Below are 19,102 nucleotides of genomic sequence, written 5' to 3' on the forward strand. Positions count from 1 at the left end.
AATTCTGGTGCAATTTTTTTGCAGCCGACAGGTCGTGGTCACGACTCGACAATTTTTTCCTACCATCCCTTCTCCAACGAGCAATCCATCACGGAAGAAAAAAGAGGAACAAAGCCGGTCAATCCATCCAACGAGCAAACCACCTCAGATGAAATATAGAGCAACTTTGATGCCTTATGACACGAGTTTGCGTACCTTGCAGAGCACCTTTTGGACACCAACAAAGTAACTCTAATACATGATACACTATCTTTGGTGTTCGTTAGAGCAACTTCGGTGCTTGGCGAACGCAACTTTGGTGTCGACAAGGCAATTTGGGTTCCAACGTCGTGGTTCTAGTCAGTGACAATCAACTTCTAGTGCGCAATGGTGTAACTTTGGTGCCCCACAACAAAATTTTGGTGGCCAACAACGCAACTTTGGCTCCCAACAAAGCAAATTTGGTGTGGTCGACGCCAACTTTGGTGCCCAATTGCGCAACTTTCGTGCGCTTGAGTTCTCGAGCGTCTCTCCGAACTTTCCCGAGGGCCACTTTGGACATGCGATGAAACATCGACTGTCATGGATGCGGAGGGCGACGGCCTCTTCACAACATCCTTAGACAGTTTCATAGCATCAGCACGCAACTTCCAATTTTGGTAAATATATATATAGTTAGGAAAAAATACAACTACGCTAATTTTTAGCAAATAATTATTATACAATTTTAGGTAACAATCTAGCATTTTTAGCAACTATTATGTAATTATAGGCAACAAATTTGTACATATATGTGGCTTTTAGGCAACAAACTATGACTAGGCAAGAAGCTAGCATTTTTAACAACTATTATATGATTTTAGGCAACACAAAGTACTAGTACTACCTCTGTCCATTTTTAGGTGTCAAAAGTTTAACTAAATTCAAATATATCTAGATCTTAACTACTTATTAAATTGCAATCGGGATGGTGCGTCGTGCGCATGGAAAAAAATAGCCCGCTATTCCAAGGCTAATAGCACGCTATAGCATATCTGGAGAGCCGACGCTACGCTATTCGCGCTATTCGCGTTAATAGCACGCTATAACATGCTAATAGCGTATTTTTAGATCACGCTATTTTGTTATAGCGCGTTATTTGTTTCCTTGGTCGTACGTCGTCGGCCCTTTTTCATTTAAACCCCTGACAAATCTAGAAATTAACCCGCAGTTTCTCCACGTCGTCCATCCCGTTCCTGCACTCCGATTTCACCAGACGCGCGGTCGCGGACCCCGACCCGTGGTGGTGAAGCAGGTGAAGCGGAGGAACATGGCGGAGGCGCTAGAGGATCTTCATGGCCCCGCCGCCAGATCCGATGCCACTCCACGCGGAAACTGGTTTTTTCTGTTCGGCGGTGCAGCCCTCGGTCCGTCGAGGTCGTTGGCATCGGGGCGGCTCCTCGCAACAAACCAGGCATCTCGGGAGGTCGGGAGAACTGAGCGGCAGGAGAGGTGTTCCTCTCACCGGCGAAGATCTCCGGCCGGCCGCGCGACTGCTCTCTCCCAGGCCAGGCAGGCGTCACTCGATGCGGTGGTTTGGGGAAAATTGCCTCCATCTCAGTCCGCGCAGAAGAAGAACCTTATCCTTTGGGCACTGTACTTTTTTTATTTGCGTGAGAAAAAAGAAATATGTTTTGCGTGAAAAAAGGTACTTAGGAGAAAAGGAGCAGAAGTTATAATAAATCAGCGACATAATATGAAACAAATGGGCTATTACATTTAAATTACATTTAAGTTTATGTTATGTGTATAAGTACTTGTCTAAATATTTGTGTTCTAAATACGAAGACCCGGCCCTGCTCCTCTGCGATGCTCCGCCATTCATCGGCCTTGCCCGCGTCGCGCTGGCTCGAGCGCGAGATGAGGCCGACTAACATGTCGAGGTTGCGGTCCTCGACGAAGTCGCTCGGCGCGAGCCCCGTGTTCACGCCGAGCTGCGGGAGGAGGCGCTCCAGCTCGACGTCGTCGAGCGCGAACTGCGGCTGCGGGAGGCGCGGCGGCTCGACGTCTTCCTCCATCTTCACCACCAACGCCGTCGACGGGCGCTAACGGGAGCTCGACGACGAGGACGCCGCGGAAGGGGAGGAGGCGCGGCGGCGGTAGCGATCGGACTCCCGCTTGGTGAAGGCGGGCGGCGCCGTAGTTGCGGTAGCGGTAGCTACCGCGGATGCGCCCCGCGTTGGACTTGACCTTCTCTGCCTTCGTCTTCTCGCCGGCGGAACGAGCGGTGGAGCTCCCACCGTGCTCGGTGGAGCTTCCGCCGCGGCCTATCTAGCTGCCCCCACGCCTGTGCCCTGCCACCATCGTCGCCGGCGGGAGGTGGGGATGCTCGATCTACACGCGGCCTGGTCGATTGCTCCCGCGACGATTTAACGTCGGCGGGAGGCGGAGGAGCGGATGGGGTTTGGCTCCCATCCGCCTCGCCGACCGCTATGTATGCGGGCTTTTCGGTGGTTTGGGTGCGGCTTGGATCCGTTTTCGAGGCCAGACCACCAATGCGGGTCTGATCTGGCCCAAAAAAGGGCCGAAACTCCCATATTAGCCCGAGGTTGACTTTCCAGGCCGATATGGAGGGTTTTCTAGAGATGCTCTTACTCCATGCAGATATAAAAATACTATGTTCTAAACTTGATCGTAAAATTAATTACACCTTCTGATCAATTTTAAAATGTGTCAGGGTTACGATCGATTAATATCGATGAATGTAGTTAGAATCAACCATTAATTCTGATATACATTCTCAAAATATTATCAGCACTAGGCGCTTATTTCATTCATAAAATACATAGAAAAATTGTAAACGAATCATTAACAAAGCACAAGGCCGAGCTGCCATGCAAACAAAAAATTCGTAACTTCCTTACTGATATTAAAACCAGGAGCATGCTAGACAAGCCTCGAATCTTCTACCGAAACCCGACTCAATTGCAAGTCCTTGTGTTCTACATGACGGACTGAAGCATCAACCATGCAAACATATTTTTAATGTTAAGTAAACAATTCTTGCTCGTTCGCAGCAACGCGCGGGCACAATGCTAGTATCTTTTATAGTACATAGATACATTTAAATTTAGACGAGACGGAGGGAGTATTTCATATTTCACGTGGTAAAAGTACCAGCTTCTATTTTACATAGGACCCACCACTCAATGTCTATCCTTCTCTCTCCTTTATCTTCTTTCACACACGCACGGCATCCCTCCTTATTTCATCCAGTCAACGATTATCTTCTCTCTCCTAAACGCTGCTCGAGTTGCCAATTCCTACCGCCATGGGTTCCAGCCTGAGCTCAAGGCCGGAAGAGGGGCGCGCCACAGCGGGAGGTCGCTCCTGAACAGAGGCCATGTGCTTGACGCGGGAGTTGCGCTGAGATGAGTGGCATGGCCGCCAGTGTTACGCATGCTGCAAGGTTGGGCCACTCGCGCGGTCGCGTGCAGAAGTTGGCGGCGGGCGGGAGGAGGCCGGCGGTGGCGATCTAGATGCGGAGTTCGCGCGGTGGGGGATGGGAACCTGGACGGTGGCCTGCGCGCCTTGGAGGGAAGCCAGCGGCGGGAGCGCTCGCTTGGACGGGAGGACGGCGGCGGGGGCGCTACTCTAGATGGGCGGCCGGAGGCGAGCACGGTTGGCCTGGCGGCGCGCGTGACCAGCGGGGGCGGTGATCCTGGCCGGAGAAGACGAGCAGGTTGGGCATCGATCAAGGTAGGAAGCGAGACATACGACAATTCATTTTCTTTCCTTTTCTATGCGGGCGGCAGAAACTTCCCTAAATAGGCGGTACGCCAGAAACTACTACTGGGCACTTATTATGCGCCCGCTAGACGTGTCCATAACTATATTGTCTTTGAAAAACCGTCTTTCAATTTTTTTTTTCATTATAGTTTGTCCGCCGTTGGGCAAGCAACCGCCCGGCAAGCTGATTTTCCGACCTGATTTCATAAATGAAACAGGGGACGTTGCTCTGCAATGGTGTTGTCTCCATCCACTTTCATGTTTATTGTGCATGAGTGATAAGTGTGTGTGCAGTTGCCTATGTCAGAGTTGTTTCCATTGACTTGTTCTCCTCTAATTTTGATAATGCATAACTCCAATGATGAATACTTTGACCGGCTTGTCTTGATATTGAACAGTTTGTAACGTGCTCTTATCTGTAATTCTTGCTGATTATAACAAGTTTTTACTGGGCACCGAAGTTTCCATTCATGAAAGTTCTAATAATTAGGCTAACAGGACTACACACTTTCGTAAAATATGAACGAATGGTACTGTTGTGCCTAGCAGTTTGACATCCTTCGCCGCCAATGATTTTCTTCTTCCTTCATGATCACTTCATCTTTGGTGCTCATAATCTCTTCTGTATATGTGCTATATTGATCTTGGCTCAATTTATATTTGTAGCTCCTTTACTTGTTCATATAGTACCGGTTAAGATGACTAGTTGTTGCATGTTCTTGCTCTTGAAAATTACCGATGTTTTTCTACTAGTATATACTAATGTAGACCTTTAAAGCTACCATATGTGTCATTTTCTATGGTGGGAATACTTTGTGCCCGTCGAAGAGAACACATAGCAGATCACACAGTTGCACAGAGGATGATATGGAGAGACTATTTCCGTACTTAAAAAGATGTGGTATACCGCAAGATACACACAAAGAAGCTAATAAAATCCAACGACCAACAAATACATGTCCAGGTGCACCAATAATGGATAATTTTCCTCCATTTCGACGATCCTGCTGCTTGTACTCTGGACCACATTAAGAATAAGCATGTTCTTCTTATGCTCAATTATTCAGATATCCTAGCAGCTACTCTGTGTCAATTTTATTGTAATATGAAGTACATTATCAGACTAAATCACCTGGTCCACCATAGTATATATGCATACCAGATTTGTTGATTCCATAACCATCGACCGTGAATTTTGATGAATTGCTGCTGCCAGTTAAAGCTTTGTTGTCATCTGGATTAAAAAACTTGTTGTTTCTATCAATTATTTGGATGTTTTTTATAAAAGCTGATTTTCCATATCCTTCGGAGGCAAAATGACCACTACCAATTTGTGGAGAGTCTGTTGAGGCAGTGGGTCCAGAAACTTGCCCGCCCCAAAATGCACTTTCACATCTGTCCTTAATGTAGGTGAATAATGAACTTGGCCAATATCCAACTGGAGTATTCTCTTCACCATATACCACCCACCAATTCTTAGTCTTCGGGTCCTAAAATAAATAAATTTATGGAATGAGTCCTTATATAATGCATATGCAGATGTATGTAAATTCCGTTGTTTAAGAGTTCAGGGGCATAACTTATTTTTCTCCTCTTAAGATAGATAAGTAGACATGTTTTCTCTTAAACTTTTGTCATGGCAAGGAATTTAAATCGATAAAACACATTTGAGTTTCATGGGTGTTAAAAATGTTTGCTAAATATCTATTATCTTAATGGTATGCTGAGTAGTAAGTTCATTTAGAACAATACATTTGATGATCTATATGTCAAATGTCTAGCACATATTATGAATTTCTGAGATGGTAGGAAAAGAATCAACTCTTCATTATTTCAATGGCAAATCTCAATAAATATCATAGTGAACTACCTAGATTTTTCACAAATCAAATAAATTAAGTAAACACAAAGATTCACATGCAAGGCTTTTAGATTATATAAGGTATCTAAATTAGAAAAAATCGAGAATACCTTGAACATAAGAACAGTTATGACATATTGTGGTCCATTATATACTGAAACAGGTTGCAACCTTCCTCCAAGACCAACATTGTGATTCACTTGCACAAAACCAGGACATGTGTGATCATAACATGGCTTTTTTAGTAAGCCATCATCCTAGTAAGCATTAAAGTAATATAAATTATATTTATAGTTGCATATCATAATATATCTAAAGTTCAACAAGTTTCAAAAGGAATATCATAATTACCCAAGAAACATGGAACCTAGCGAAGCTATCACCACTTAGACTCGGGGATACCGAATAACCAACAACAATTGCTTCTTCACGACCTGCTCCATTATAAATTTTTATGGATGTTGCACTAAGATCCTTCGTATGATTTTTCACCTTTGGCTCATAAACATTTATTATAGCCCGTGTCCCATATATATCATCGTGCTGATATTTGATTCCCACCTCCTACATGACAGAACTAGTATGGTTAAATGAGAAGACAACATATTAACCATATATATATACTATAAGTCATATAGCGCATCACATATATCATTTCATGAATATAACTTAATTTTGGAGAATATGAGTTGGGAATGTAAATGTTAAACCCTTCAATAAGGTGTCAGCAGAACTTGGTAACAAATGATATTCATTCAAGTAAAGGTCAAGTAACATGTATATTCAAGAAAAATGTGAACAATACCTACTGAATAAACAAAATTGATTCCATTTAATGATGACCCTAAATCATATATTTCATATGACAGACCATAATTAGAGACTAAAAGAGAGGGTTCAAATATGATGCTGCACTAGAACTTAACCAACTTATCATAGTATGCATACATGGTGTGTTTTGATGAACTAATGGCTGCTAATGTTCTCTCAAAGATATATAATAAAACTCACCTCTTGTTGTTTATTATTTCCAACCACTTCATCAATACCTCTGGACGATATACGGTATCTTATATGGTTACATAGTATAGGGATTGTTCCTCTTGGGCAGGAAACAAGAGGTAGCTGTGCTTGTGATACATGATGTAGAGACGTTGATTTCACATCCATCCCTATTGGGAAAGAACTTGGTTCCATCTGTTTGCAAGCGGAACTTAATCACTGAATAATGGATATGTATAGTAGGATGTGTAATTTGAGTCATTATAAACAAAGTATATTTATCAACTCATGTTTAATAAATCTACACATATCAAAAATTTATTTATTTGATGCTTCTAATTTCATAATTTACAGAATGGAAACAAAGAGAGATTCTTGAAACAAGAAGGAGGTGGCACAAGCAAATTTACGAAATACAATAGCTTGGAAAAGAGCAATGCAAAAAAAAAATCATGATATAATTAATCTCGTCAGTTTCTACATATCCAACCTCCATCTATAGCAGGTAACTCACTCTTCATGCACGCATGTACTCAAATATGAATCAAGTAAATTGACCAAATATTGAATGCAAAACTTTTATTTATGTATTTGATTTACCTGAATTATGTGGTCTTTCAACAATGGGTGATTAAAAGATGGTTGTAGATTCACGTCAACGCAATCAAAGATATCTCCGCCTTCCATCTGCTTTGAAGTTTCATCACCTTAGCCACCAAAGAAGCTGCTAGATATAAAAATAAGGCAATTGTTGGTCCATACCTCAATGGTTTTGTTAAATTGCTGACATGTGATGATGTGGCTAGAATTTTTTCCTTGATTTGTAGATTGTGTACCATTTCCTCTAGTGGCTAGAAAAATATATGATAGAATAAGGGTCAGTCTAAGAGATTGCCTTTCCTTCATTTCAAAAGCTTGGATGGTCAATTCCATAATGCATATAGAATTTTATATATAGACTTTCCAACATATCACGAATTAAATGGTCCAATTCAAGGTACACAATGAATTGCAATTACAGCCAAAATATCTTATTTGGTATATGCACATGAAGATCTATTATTAATTGCATAAATGTAAGTATAGAATTCTATGCTTCCTAGGTGCAATTATATTCTTTCACTATGCACTAATTAAATGGATCACATATTTTACGACATTAAATACTTGATATAATGAAATCAATCACAAAGATTTTTCTATGCACTAAATGCATCATATATTTTACGACATTAAATACTGGATATAATGAAATGAATCGGACAATTCAGTGCCCACGGTATCTTGTATCCAATCAATAATATATTTTTATATTGTATAAAACATATGGTGCATTTAGTGCATAGGAAAATCTTTGTAATTACACCAACGTTGTGTTTCCATGCAGGGAATTAAACCTTGAGCTGGCTCTTTAGAATCAAGTATACCTAATTCTATTGTTTTTTTAAGTTAATTCTATTTTTTAAGGGATGAAGTTAATTCTATTGTTTGGTTGGTCATAAAATTCGGCCCTGCATACGAACGTGAATTCCAAGCCCACCCGCCGCGCGGGTTCGCCTGTTCTAGGAACGAGAGGCAGATCACGGCTTTTATAAACAGAAACTTCTAGTATGCCTCCATCACTTCTCTCGCATGAACCATGGGGAAAGGTAGGGATATTGATGGGAATGACGAAGCGTCAAAAAAATGTGCCTCCATCACTTCTCTTATACATGAATCGTGGGGAGAGGAGTCCCATATTGATGGGAAAGACGAAGCGTCAATGACTACTTTTTAAGACTAGTCATAGTGGGAAGTAACATAGAGTAGTAACATGCATGTTACTACTCTATGTTACTATCTTCATAGTGGTTAGCAACATCAAATAGTATCATATATATCTTCATTAATTAGCTTATAGACTCATTGTATCTTGGGAAGTGTGATGTTACAGTAACTAGCTATGTTACTCCATCCTCTTCTCTCCTCATTAACTCACTGCCACATAACCAAATTTGCTGAGTTGGACACTTAGTTACTAGTGAAGTTACTCCCACTATGAGTAGTCTAAAGGGAATTCTTAATGACTGTGTTAATGACTGCAAGGTGGCTTGTCGAGAATTTGAGCAGTAGCCGGCCGTTTCCTTCTATTATTGCAGCATTAGAGAGGTAATTAGGATTGATTGCACGGTAACAAAAGTGACTAATGGGAGATTGATGGCCAGCTTTCGGTTACAATTGAAAGGAGGGACTACGGCTGGGAACAATGTATGGGAAGTGAAAATTGTTAATCAGGTGACGTGGTTCGCTGTAAGATCAGTAAAATGGGGCCATCTATTAAGAAAGAGAAGATAATGACTTAGAAACTGAGCAGATTGTTTCTTCCTCGGTCACAGTTCGTCTCCCTGGTCGAGCGCTCGCGCCGCCAGCCTCCTCTGCTTCCCGGGTTGCTAGCCCCGCCCATATCCATGGGATTTCCCGCCCCACAAGCCGGCCACTCGACCTCCTGCACGGCCGTCGCCCCCCATCTCAATCTCCATCAGCGAGTTTCCCCTTTTCCTCCTATGTACTACATCCCCTCCACCTTCGGTGCACTTCCATGGCGCACATGTACTCCAATCTCCAGCCACTGCTCTTGCGCGCACTGCAGTTCGCAGCGGCGCCGTCCCTCAACTCCTCAAGTCCGGCCCAAACGATGCCCCTACTGCCTCACGCGCCCAGCCCTGTGCCGGCCCGCTGATGCTCCTACTTCGCCGCGCTGGTGCTCCCGCCTGGTCATCCTTGATGCGGTCATCCAGCAGGAGGACTCCGTGTCAACCGCATCTGAATTTAATACACGCAGCAGCAGTCCTGCTTTGCTTTGTGCAGTCAAGATAGTTTTTCTTTTAATATTTAGCTTCTTCGTAGTTCGTGGTCTGCTGCTCTTTTTCATAGTGCGGCCAGTGGAGTCAAGATGAAGTTTTTTTTTTTTTGACAATGGAGTCAAGAGGAAGTTAATAGCAGGAGAAGTTCCGAGCTTATCTTCTGCTCGACCGTGCTGATGAAGTGCAAGAATAGTTTTCTCTGTTTGTGCTTTGTACTAGCTAGTTAGCAAGAGTGAGTTAGCTAATACTAATACAATGATGTTATTTTGTGTCAAAAATAACATGTATACATTTTAATATACACATGCTAATTTTTGTACATGTACAGAAGTTTATATTGTCAAAATTCAACAAATCATCTAATTTCATGGTTTTTACATCTAAAGAGGAATTGGAATTAGGTACCATCCTTTGATTCCAATAACAAATTTCAAGCACACCCAGACAATGCAATTCAAGGTGAAGCAATTTCCTTTCCATCTTACATTTGAAGTTCTCAATCTAATTTTATTCCAAGCTCAATTCAGTGCATCAAAAACAGCGCAAGACAAATCATAGATATATATGAGTGCATTATGAACGGGTGGAGCACGACTGGTCCTTATACATAATGTAGGGTTCCACCCAATTGGCCCTTATGGGCCAGCCAGCACCAGACGGTTATATACATGAAACCGTGTGTGGTCGGGGAATTATTATAGACAAAATTTAACCATGCAAGGTGTTCTCTTTCTAGAAATTTAATTTTGCTTGAAGACTTAACATATAATTCATAGTAATTCATTCACCAACTAAGAGAAGTTCCCAACAACAACAAAAATAGTACTTTATAATCACATTGGGCATAAAATCTCACACTCGAAACCCGTAGCCAAAAAGCCATATACTCAGGCCAGTTTAGCCCAAACCTGACAAATCAGGTGTCCTAGCGGGTTTCGTATCTAAAACCCAAATTTACTTCGGGGATTCCGGTGTGTAGGTCGGTTACCAGACTAGCCCGCTCAACCCAAAAGTTAGAGCATTTCCAGTTGTGTCCCCCAAACGGCGTTAGGCACAACCGTCGCATTGTTCGATTGGGGGATGCCACCCCGTGGTGCCGTGTTTGGAGCGCACATGTTCCCAAACAGAATTTTCAATGAAAATAAAGATAAATCGAAAAGGATCGTCACATTCAAAAGGAGTAGTTCAAAGTTCCTGCCAAAGTCGTCACGATCAATATTACAAACCAGAGCACAAATGAAGCCTAGAAGAAGGGGTCGTAACCACCCGTTGATAGTGGCTCTTGAGTCGCCGTTGGTTGGTCCAGCACGACGATCTCAACATGATCTATCAGCGTCAATGTTGTTGTCGCCAGCGATACCGATGCCTAGCTGGTGTACTCGCCGATGCCGTCGCGGACGTAGCTATTGATGCCACTAACACAGAAGTAGAATGTCGTGCCCATTTGATCGGTGATTTCTTTTGAGATCATGTCGTAGTAGTACATGTGTGTAGCCTTCACCTCGGGGTCCATTCCCGACTTGTCGACGCAAAATCAAGAACATGCCTCATAATTTCATTGAACACAGATACCTCCGGGATGGCTCTAGCTAGTGATCCAAGTAGGATGCACAAGATTTGTACTTGTGCATATTACAAGGCTCACTAAAACCACCCCATGGTCACCTGTAGTGCCCCAAAAGTTTAATCATGGGCCATTGCAACGAAAAAGAACCAAAATGAAATTAAATTAGGGCAAAATCAAGAAAATGCTACATACTTACATTGGACACAAAAATCTCAGAGATGGTGCGAGCGAGCCAAGTAGGATGCACAATGTATGATTTTTTTGTGCATATCACAAGGCTCACTCGCACCACCCCAATCACCTGTAGTGCCCTAAAATTTTCATCATCGGCTATTGCAACGGAAAAAGGCATGACATCACATATCACATATTTTAGTCCATACTATCTAACTATCATAGATCACATTTTCAACACGGACATCATATGGACCATAACATATTATAAGTTTTACCATCACAAATTATAAATCCCAACATCACACGTCATAGCAAAACTACATCTACAAGTTTACACAATATCACTTTTTAGTCCATACTAATTACAAATCGGGAGGAGAAGATGCAACTTCCTTACAAGTAGAGCTCTTCCCTACACGGAGTTCTGGATGGCACATCCTCCCTGACGGCGAGCCTCTCGCGCATGACCAGATCGATGAGGAGGGAGAGAGGCGCGCGGTGATCTCGAGCAGAAGGATGAGTCGACGTTGACATCAGTGGGTAGGACCGAAGGACGAGGTAGAAAGGCGCAACACCAAGTGGGTGGGAGGTGCTGGGTGCGCGGTGTGGGACCAGAGGAGGAGGGATCTGATCGAAGGGGCTATGGTTAGGTGGGTCATCGGTCGGAGGAGGAGGGAGAGATGTGCAACAGCAAGTGGTGGCCTCGCACGCGTGTGTGGGTGGATAAGATAGAGCTGATGTACCGCTGGTGCACCACCTTTTTGGCATGCCAACGGTAAGAATATACCATTGGTCTACTGTATAGGTAGTACGCCATCGGTATGTCGCAAAAAGAGCTGTAATCTGGTAGGCACTTACCATTGCCATGCCATATTTTTGGTACGCAAGCAGTTGCCTAGTACCGGTGGTGCACCGAAAAAGTGGTGCGCCAACTGTAAATAGCGTTGGCATACCAGTAATTTGGTGCACCAATGGTGCCAATGCTTCTATAGGTCGACGTTTCCTACTATTGACGAGGATAGCCCATGGGCAGCCTTAAAGGGTGGATCAACTTATGGGGCAAGTCTTCTCTCTCCATAATTTGGGCGTCGGCCCTAGGACTTGGAGGAGGGGCCAAGGCGCCACTGCCCCTATATATATAAGTACAGGAGCGCATGAGGCATATGGGTAGACCTACCCTAGTTAGCCATAGCCCCTACTGCCCCTCTCTTCCTCCTCCTCTCATGCGCGTAGGCAAAGCTCTGCCCGTGGAGCTTTCCAACCCAAGGCCGTTGCAAGTCGGTCCATTCGAGCCAATGCCATCACAGCCTCAAGGCACATGTGAAATGCTCCAGATCCACCACCCCAAGCCCCGTAATCTTTTGTGACGAAATATATTCTTATAGTTAACCAATGCATGCCCTCCAACCATGTGCTCTCGATTGTCCCCTAGCCAGACGGAGTTTAGTTTTCCCAATCTTGACGAGCTTGTCACATGCGCACTTGGATAGAGAGATTATCGTGGTGTGGTAGACTATGGTGGTCATTATGACGGTCTTGCGAGGGTGATCCTTCCCGGGCTCGCCATATTCTTGCCCATCCATCATGGCCGTTTAGCCGTGATCTTATCGATGAGGTGCTGCAGGTCGACTTTGCGAAGGTGTCGAAAGTGAAGAGGAAACCCTACGTATTTCCTCAGGAAAATAGCCACCTTAGCCGGGAAAGCCGAGAGGATCACCTATAGGTCAATGTCCTGGCATCGCACTAGGAAGACCTATGTCTTCGACAGATTGGTGACTAGGCCGCTAGCCTTCCCAAAGCAGTCTAGGATGTCAGAGATGGCCTCTAGTTCCTCCTTCGAAGTGTTTGCAAGAATTTCACCGTCATCTGCGTAGAGAGCCTCTACAATGTGTAGTACAGGACCGGATAGGTCGAAAATTTGGGTGGCTAACTCGAGGATGCGCATCCGGTCTTTGCACATGGGAGAATACGGACACTAGTAGAAAACTAGGCTTCCGTCCAGGCCATTTGTCCCGGCCCAGTCCGGAGCCGGGACAAATAGGCCAGCCATGTCGCCCCCAAATCACCGAGAAGCTACGGGGCCTTTTGTCGCGGATCTTTAGGGCCTTTTGTCCCGGTTGGAGGCTCCGATCGGGACAAACGGGTCTGAGGCCTTTCAAGTCCTGCTGGCAGCCCTTATGTCCCGGCTGGAGACACGGGCCGGGACATAAGGTCCGACGGTTCGTTCCCGCGTGGAAATCGATCGTCTCCATTACTGCACACGGAAACAGAGAGAAGCAGAAACGATCGTCGGCCGGAATTTGCATCACCGCCAGCGCTATGACCGGCGCCTTTTCACCTCCCTCTCCCCTATATATATTCCTTGTTCTTCCTCAGATCTCCATAGCCACCAAAACTGCACCATTAGCCCCGGCCGGCCCTCATGGAACCCGAAATGGTCAAGCTCGCGCGCACCCTCGACTTCCCTCGATCTGAAATCTACTACGATGTCATGGAGAAGATGAATTTCAAGATCACGTACACCCTCCGTGCGAAGAGGGTGGAGAGGTGGATCCGCGCCGTTAGGAGGGATTTCATAAATGCCGTGGAAATCAAGATTAGTTTTCTATGGCTTAAATTTAGAGATATCATGCATAAAGCATCCAAAATTCCAATGGATTTTTTCTGTGTTTGAAGGTCGTAGGCTTGGACTGTGAGTTCACCGACCCTCGCAAGGGTAACCAAGCCGTGATGCAACTCTCTGTCGCGCAACACACTCTGGTCTTCCATATTGTGCATGCCGATGAAGTGCTGCTGTAAGGGTATTTTACCCTTATCCATTATTTTGGTAACTATGACACCGTGCTAGAGTATTTGGACTAATACATGTCTACTAGATGATTCCCAGGTATTAGCCAAAGAGGTATAATGGTGTATCAATGGAACAAGAAGGCAATGGGAGACCCCCCACTTCGATGAAAAAGCAACAAGGTTTCCCAGAGCCTGGCCGGTCCCTGGCCCGGTCAGACCGGCCCTGGCACCGGCCAGCCCGGCGCCGACCGGCCCCAGCGCTGGTGCCAACCGGGCAGAGTCCAGTAAGGTTGGGCGCTGGCCCGGTCAGGGCCCGGTCGCCAGCCCGGTTTGGACCGACCGCTCCGGTCGCAGGTCCGGTCGGACCGGATGCCTGACCGGCTGCCCCGGCGCCCAACCGGGCCTGGCGCTTGTGCCAACCGGGCATGTTCCAGTACGCGAAGAAGTTGCTCCGGTCAAGACCCGGTCCCAGCTCCGGTTGAAATCGGCTGGTCTGGTCGTAGACCCGGTCTGACCGGCCCGTGCGCCGGCCCGTCCGGCGCCAAATCCGGTCGACCGGGTTTCTCGAGGAATCTGCTGACGTGGCAAGTGAGCAACGGCCAAAATTCAAGAAACACTATAAATACCCCTTCTCCTACCTCCGAAGGGGCAGGCACTACACTACAAGCTGTTCTTGTGCTCTCTCTCTCTCATAATCCATTACTAGAAACACCAAAAGCCTCAGATCTCCCTCCTCCTCCACCCAAACTCAAATCCCTCAGGGGGAAACGATAGAGGATGACCCGATCTACTGTTCTACCAAGCAAAATCTCATTCCCCCTTGTATTCATCAAGAAGCTTGCTTCCTAGGGTTCCTTGGAAACCCTAGGTGGGCAAGAGTGGTCCGGAAGCATCCGAGCTGTGGATTTGCTCCTGACAAGATTGTGAAGGTTTGGAGGCTACCTCAAAGTCTACCACAAGTGAGAGATCTATTCCTTCGTGGGATAGGCTCCGGAGAATAGGGTGAGCCTTCGTGGCGTGGGGAATCCTTCGTGGGACCTCCACCCCTCCAAACGTGACGTACCTTCTTGCAAAGGAAGGGAACACGGGAATACATCCCCGTCTCCGCGTGCTATCGGTTATCTCTAACCGAACTCTTTACTTGTGTTATAACTGCCTGTGAGAGCCTTCGTGCTTGAGTTACTTGTATCCTCATATAGGTTGTTTCACCTAGTTTGCATTAGGCTCATCTTTATATTCCGCAAAGCCTAATATTGCAAAGAAAGAATTAAAATTTGTAGAAACCTATTCACCCCCTCTAGGTTTACCATCTCTGAACTTTCAATTGGTATCAGAGCCTGGACACTTATTAAGGGCTTCACCGCCTTAAGAGTGAGATGGATAAACTATTCGAGGGTCTAGATGAAGACTCTAACCTTTCGGTTAAAGAGATGGAATATAGATTCTTGGCATATGATGCCGAGAAGAAGAAAAAGGAGGATGACCTACAAAGCCAAATGGCAGAGATGACTGCCATGCTTAAGAACTTGACTAGTGGGACTCCTAGTGCGGTTTCGGCCTCTCAAGGGAGTTTCCATGAAGTCAACCATGACTATCCCAAAAACACTTCACCCATGCCTCATATAAACCATAGTGGGAATGTTCCCCATTTTGATGGAACTCACTTTCCTTTTTGGAAATCTGCTATGGAATCTCATATTCGCAACTGCAGTGTGGAGTTATGGGAGATCATTGTTCATGGATACCGGGAGCCACATGATCCCGCTCGGTTGACCTCCACCGAATTCTACAACCGTCAACTCAATGCCTCCGCACGTGATAAGATTAGGAGTGGCATCAATCACAAGCTCCTTGATCAAGTCAATGACATTGACTCCGCTAAAGAGTTGTGGGATCGGATCGTAGTACTCCAAGAGGGAATCGATTTGATCCAAGCAGCTCTTTATGAGTCCGCAAAGCAAGAGGCCACCATGTTCATGATAAGAGAAGGAGAATCCGTGGCCGATGCCTATGCAAGGCTTGGTGCTCTTAGAGTGAGGGTCAAGGGACTTGGAGTTGAGAAGTACAATGACGGCTTCGAGATGAATGAAGCATTCATAAAGTCCAAGGTCATTGCTATGATTGCAGTCAAGCAAGAAGACACCAACCTTGCACTCAACTTGCAATTCATTACCAAGAGTGCAGATTTGAACTCCGATGATCTAGTCTCCTATGTGGACGCCAATGAAAACGTGGCCAAGAAAGGAAAAAGGCTCATGGCGATGAACCGTGTTGATGAAGCCTCACGCAACCATGAAGCGTCACACAACCTTGCTCTCATAGCTAGAGCTGACCATGGAAGAGAAGAAGACTATGAAATTGAAGAAGATGAAGAGATGACTTCAACTAGTGACATTGCTACCGACTTTGCTTTCTTTGCCAAGAAGTACAAGGCAAAGTTAATGCTCCTCAATGACAAGAAGAAGAAGAGAACTTGCTACAACTGTGATGAAGATAGCCACTTTGCAAATGAGTACCCTTATGAGAAAATGGTAGACAAGCCAAAGTTCATCAAAGGGGTCAAGCCAAGATTGAAGCCAAACCCAATCAACGATCGATACAAGAAGAACAAGGGAAGAGCCATTATCGGGGCCGAGTACTTGACCGATGAAGAAGAGGAAGATGAAGAGAAGGAGGCCGGAGTGGACGGTTTGGCTTTCTCTAAGCCCGGGTCACTCTTCACATATGACTACTCCAAGGATTACTCCACGGAGAATGATGTTGGTTCGTCCTTCATGGTAAGAATAACTCAAGATGACGACTCCGATGACTCTCCCTCCTCTACAATCATTGGCTCTTGTCTTATGGCAAGAGAAACCAAGGTAATGGAATCCCCACCTTCTCTATCTAGTGTTCTTGATGATGAGGCTGAAAATCAAGAAGAATTAATTGTGCTTAAGGAACTTTACAATGTTAGATGCACCCTTCGTGGTGAAGCGCGCTCTTGTCAAGTTTGATTTCTTGATGGACTCTCTCAAAGAAAAGGATGAGTCCATTGAGGAATTATAATATCATTTGAATGAAAAAGAACGGAGATTCGATCTCCTAAGACAAGAGCTAAAAACCGAAAGGTGCATATCTCAAGGCCTTAAGCAACAAATTGAAACTTATGAACTTGATAAAGTTAAGGACCTAGAAACTATTGATAGGGCTCAATCATTGACCCAAGAGCTCAATGCCTCAAAGGAGGAGCTTGAAGTTGCTCATGCTTCTCTCACTAGGGATCTTGACCACCTTGAAAGAGCTAACAAGCTTGTTAAGGATGAGCTCAAGAAACTTGGAGAGAACCATGACCTACTCCAAGAAACCTACAAAAAGGCTCTTGGATCAATGAAGGATCCCATTGTTGTTGAAAAGCTTGCTAGTTCCTCCACCTCTTTTACTAGTGAACATGCTAAGCTTGTTGAGGAACATGTTCGTTTACAAGAGGAACTCTCTTTGCATGTTGAGACCAATGCATATCTTGAATCCTTGGTGACCAAATATGGTCTCGACTATCATCCTAATGAATCTTCTTGTGAGCAAGCATCTATTCTTGAGGAAAATGTTAGGTTAACAAATGAACTTGCAAAGTTCACCACCGCCAAGAACAAGATGGGATTGGATGACCTCTTGAGTAAGCAAAGGTCAAACAATCAAAAGTTTGGACTTGGATATACTCCCATGTCCTACAAGAAGAACAACTACAAGAAGGAGAGGCCCGCTCTAGAAAAGAACAAGAAGGTCACTAATGATGGCAAAGCCTCAAAGGGCAAAGCCACTAGTGGTGACCGCACGGGACCAAACAATCACTATGCTTTATTTGTTGATTATTATGGTGATGTTTATGCTAACTATGTTGGCTCTCCTAATGGCTATGCTTATAGAGAGTACTCAATTTGGGTACCTGATGGCGTGTAACTCACACGTTCGTTGGGAACCCCAAGAGGAAGGTATGATGCGCACAGCAGCAAGTTTTCCCTCAGAAAGAAACCAAGGTTTATCGAACCAGGAGGAGCCAAGAAGCACGTTGAAGGTTGATGGCGGCGGGATGTAGTGCGGCGCAACACCGGAGATTCCGGCGCCAACGTGGAACCCGCACAACACAACCAAAGTACTTTGCCCCAACGAAACAAGTGAGGTTGTCAATCTCACCGGCTTGCTGTAACAAAGGATTAACCGTATTGTGTGGAAGATGATTGTTTGCAGAAAACGAGTAGAACAAGTATTGCGATAGATTGTATTTCAGTAAAGAGGATTGGACCGGGGTCCACAGCTCACTAGAGGTGTCTCTCCCATAAGACGAATAGCATGTTGGGTGAACAAATTACAGTTGGGCAATTGACAAATAAAGAGAGCATGACCATGCACATACATATCATGATGATTATAGTGAGATTTAATTGGGCATTACGACAAAGTACATAGACCGCCATCCAATTGCATCTATGCCTAAAAAGTCCACCTTCAGGTTATCATCCGAACCCCTTCCAGTATTAAGTTGCAAAGCAACAGACAATTGCATTAAGTATGGTGCGTAATGTAATCAACAACTACATCCTTAGACATAGCATCAATGTTTTATCCCTAGTGGCAACAGCACAACACAACCTTAGAACTTTTTGTCACTCGTCCCGTGTGTCAATGCAGGCATGAACCCACTATCGAGCATAAGTACTCCCTCTTGGAGTTACAAGCATCTACTTGGCCGGAGCATCTACTAGTAACGGAAAGCATGCAAGATCATAAACAACACGTAGATATAACTTTGATAATCAACATAACAAGTATTCTCTATTCATCGGATCCCAACAAACGCAACATATAGAATTACAGATAGATGATCTTGATCATGTTAGGCAGCTCACAAGATCCAACAATGAAAGCACAATGGGGAGAAGACAACCATCTAGCTACTGCTATGGACCCATAGTCCAGGGGTAGACTACTCACTCATCACTCCGGAGGCGACCATGGCGGTGTAGAGTCCTCCGGGAGATGATTCCCCTCTCCGGCAGGGTGCCGGAGGCGATCTCCGAACCCCCGAGATGGGATTGGTGGCGGCGGCGTCTCGATATGTTTTCTCGTATCGTGGCT

At 44.9% G+C, this 19,102-nt stretch overlaps 1 protein-coding gene across 1 annotated transcript; it reads right to left on the bottom strand.

The window, feature by feature from the left end:
* Positions 1 to 4,865: 4,865 nt before the first annotated feature.
* LOC124689743 lies at positions 4,866 to 7,297 on the bottom strand. The gene is made up of 5 exons (XM_047223222.1): positions 7,211 to 7,297; positions 6,620 to 6,805; positions 5,960 to 6,172; positions 5,719 to 5,865; positions 4,866 to 5,237 (listed from the first exon to the last, which is right to left on the bottom strand). The coding sequence occupies exons 1-5, from the start codon at positions 7,295 to 7,297 to the stop codon at positions 4,866 to 4,868; spliced, it is 1,005 nt and encodes a 334-aa protein (XP_047079178.1).
* Between the last annotated feature and the right edge of the window lie 11,805 nt (positions 7,298 to 19,102).

This window comes from Lolium rigidum, chromosome 2 (assembly GCF_022539505.1).
Source record: "Lolium rigidum isolate FL_2022 chromosome 2, APGP_CSIRO_Lrig_0.1, whole genome shotgun sequence".
Classification (NCBI taxonomy): domain Eukaryota; kingdom Viridiplantae; phylum Streptophyta; class Magnoliopsida; order Poales; family Poaceae; genus Lolium; species Lolium rigidum.

Bases quoted from the DNA above. Each gene is read 5' to 3' on its own strand.
- LOC124689743 (XM_047223222.1), bottom strand. From the start codon at position 7,297: ATGGAAGGCGGAGATATCTTTGATTGCGTTGACGTGAATCTACAACCA. The intron at 5,866-5,959 runs GTAATTATGATA...AATGCTTACTAG, and splicing joins CTAGGTTCCATGTTTCTTGG to GATGATGGCTTACTAAAAAA. The intron at 5,238-5,718 runs GTATTCTCGATT...TATTTATTTTAG, and splicing joins TAACTGTTCTTATGTTCAAG to GACCCGAAGACTAAGAATTG.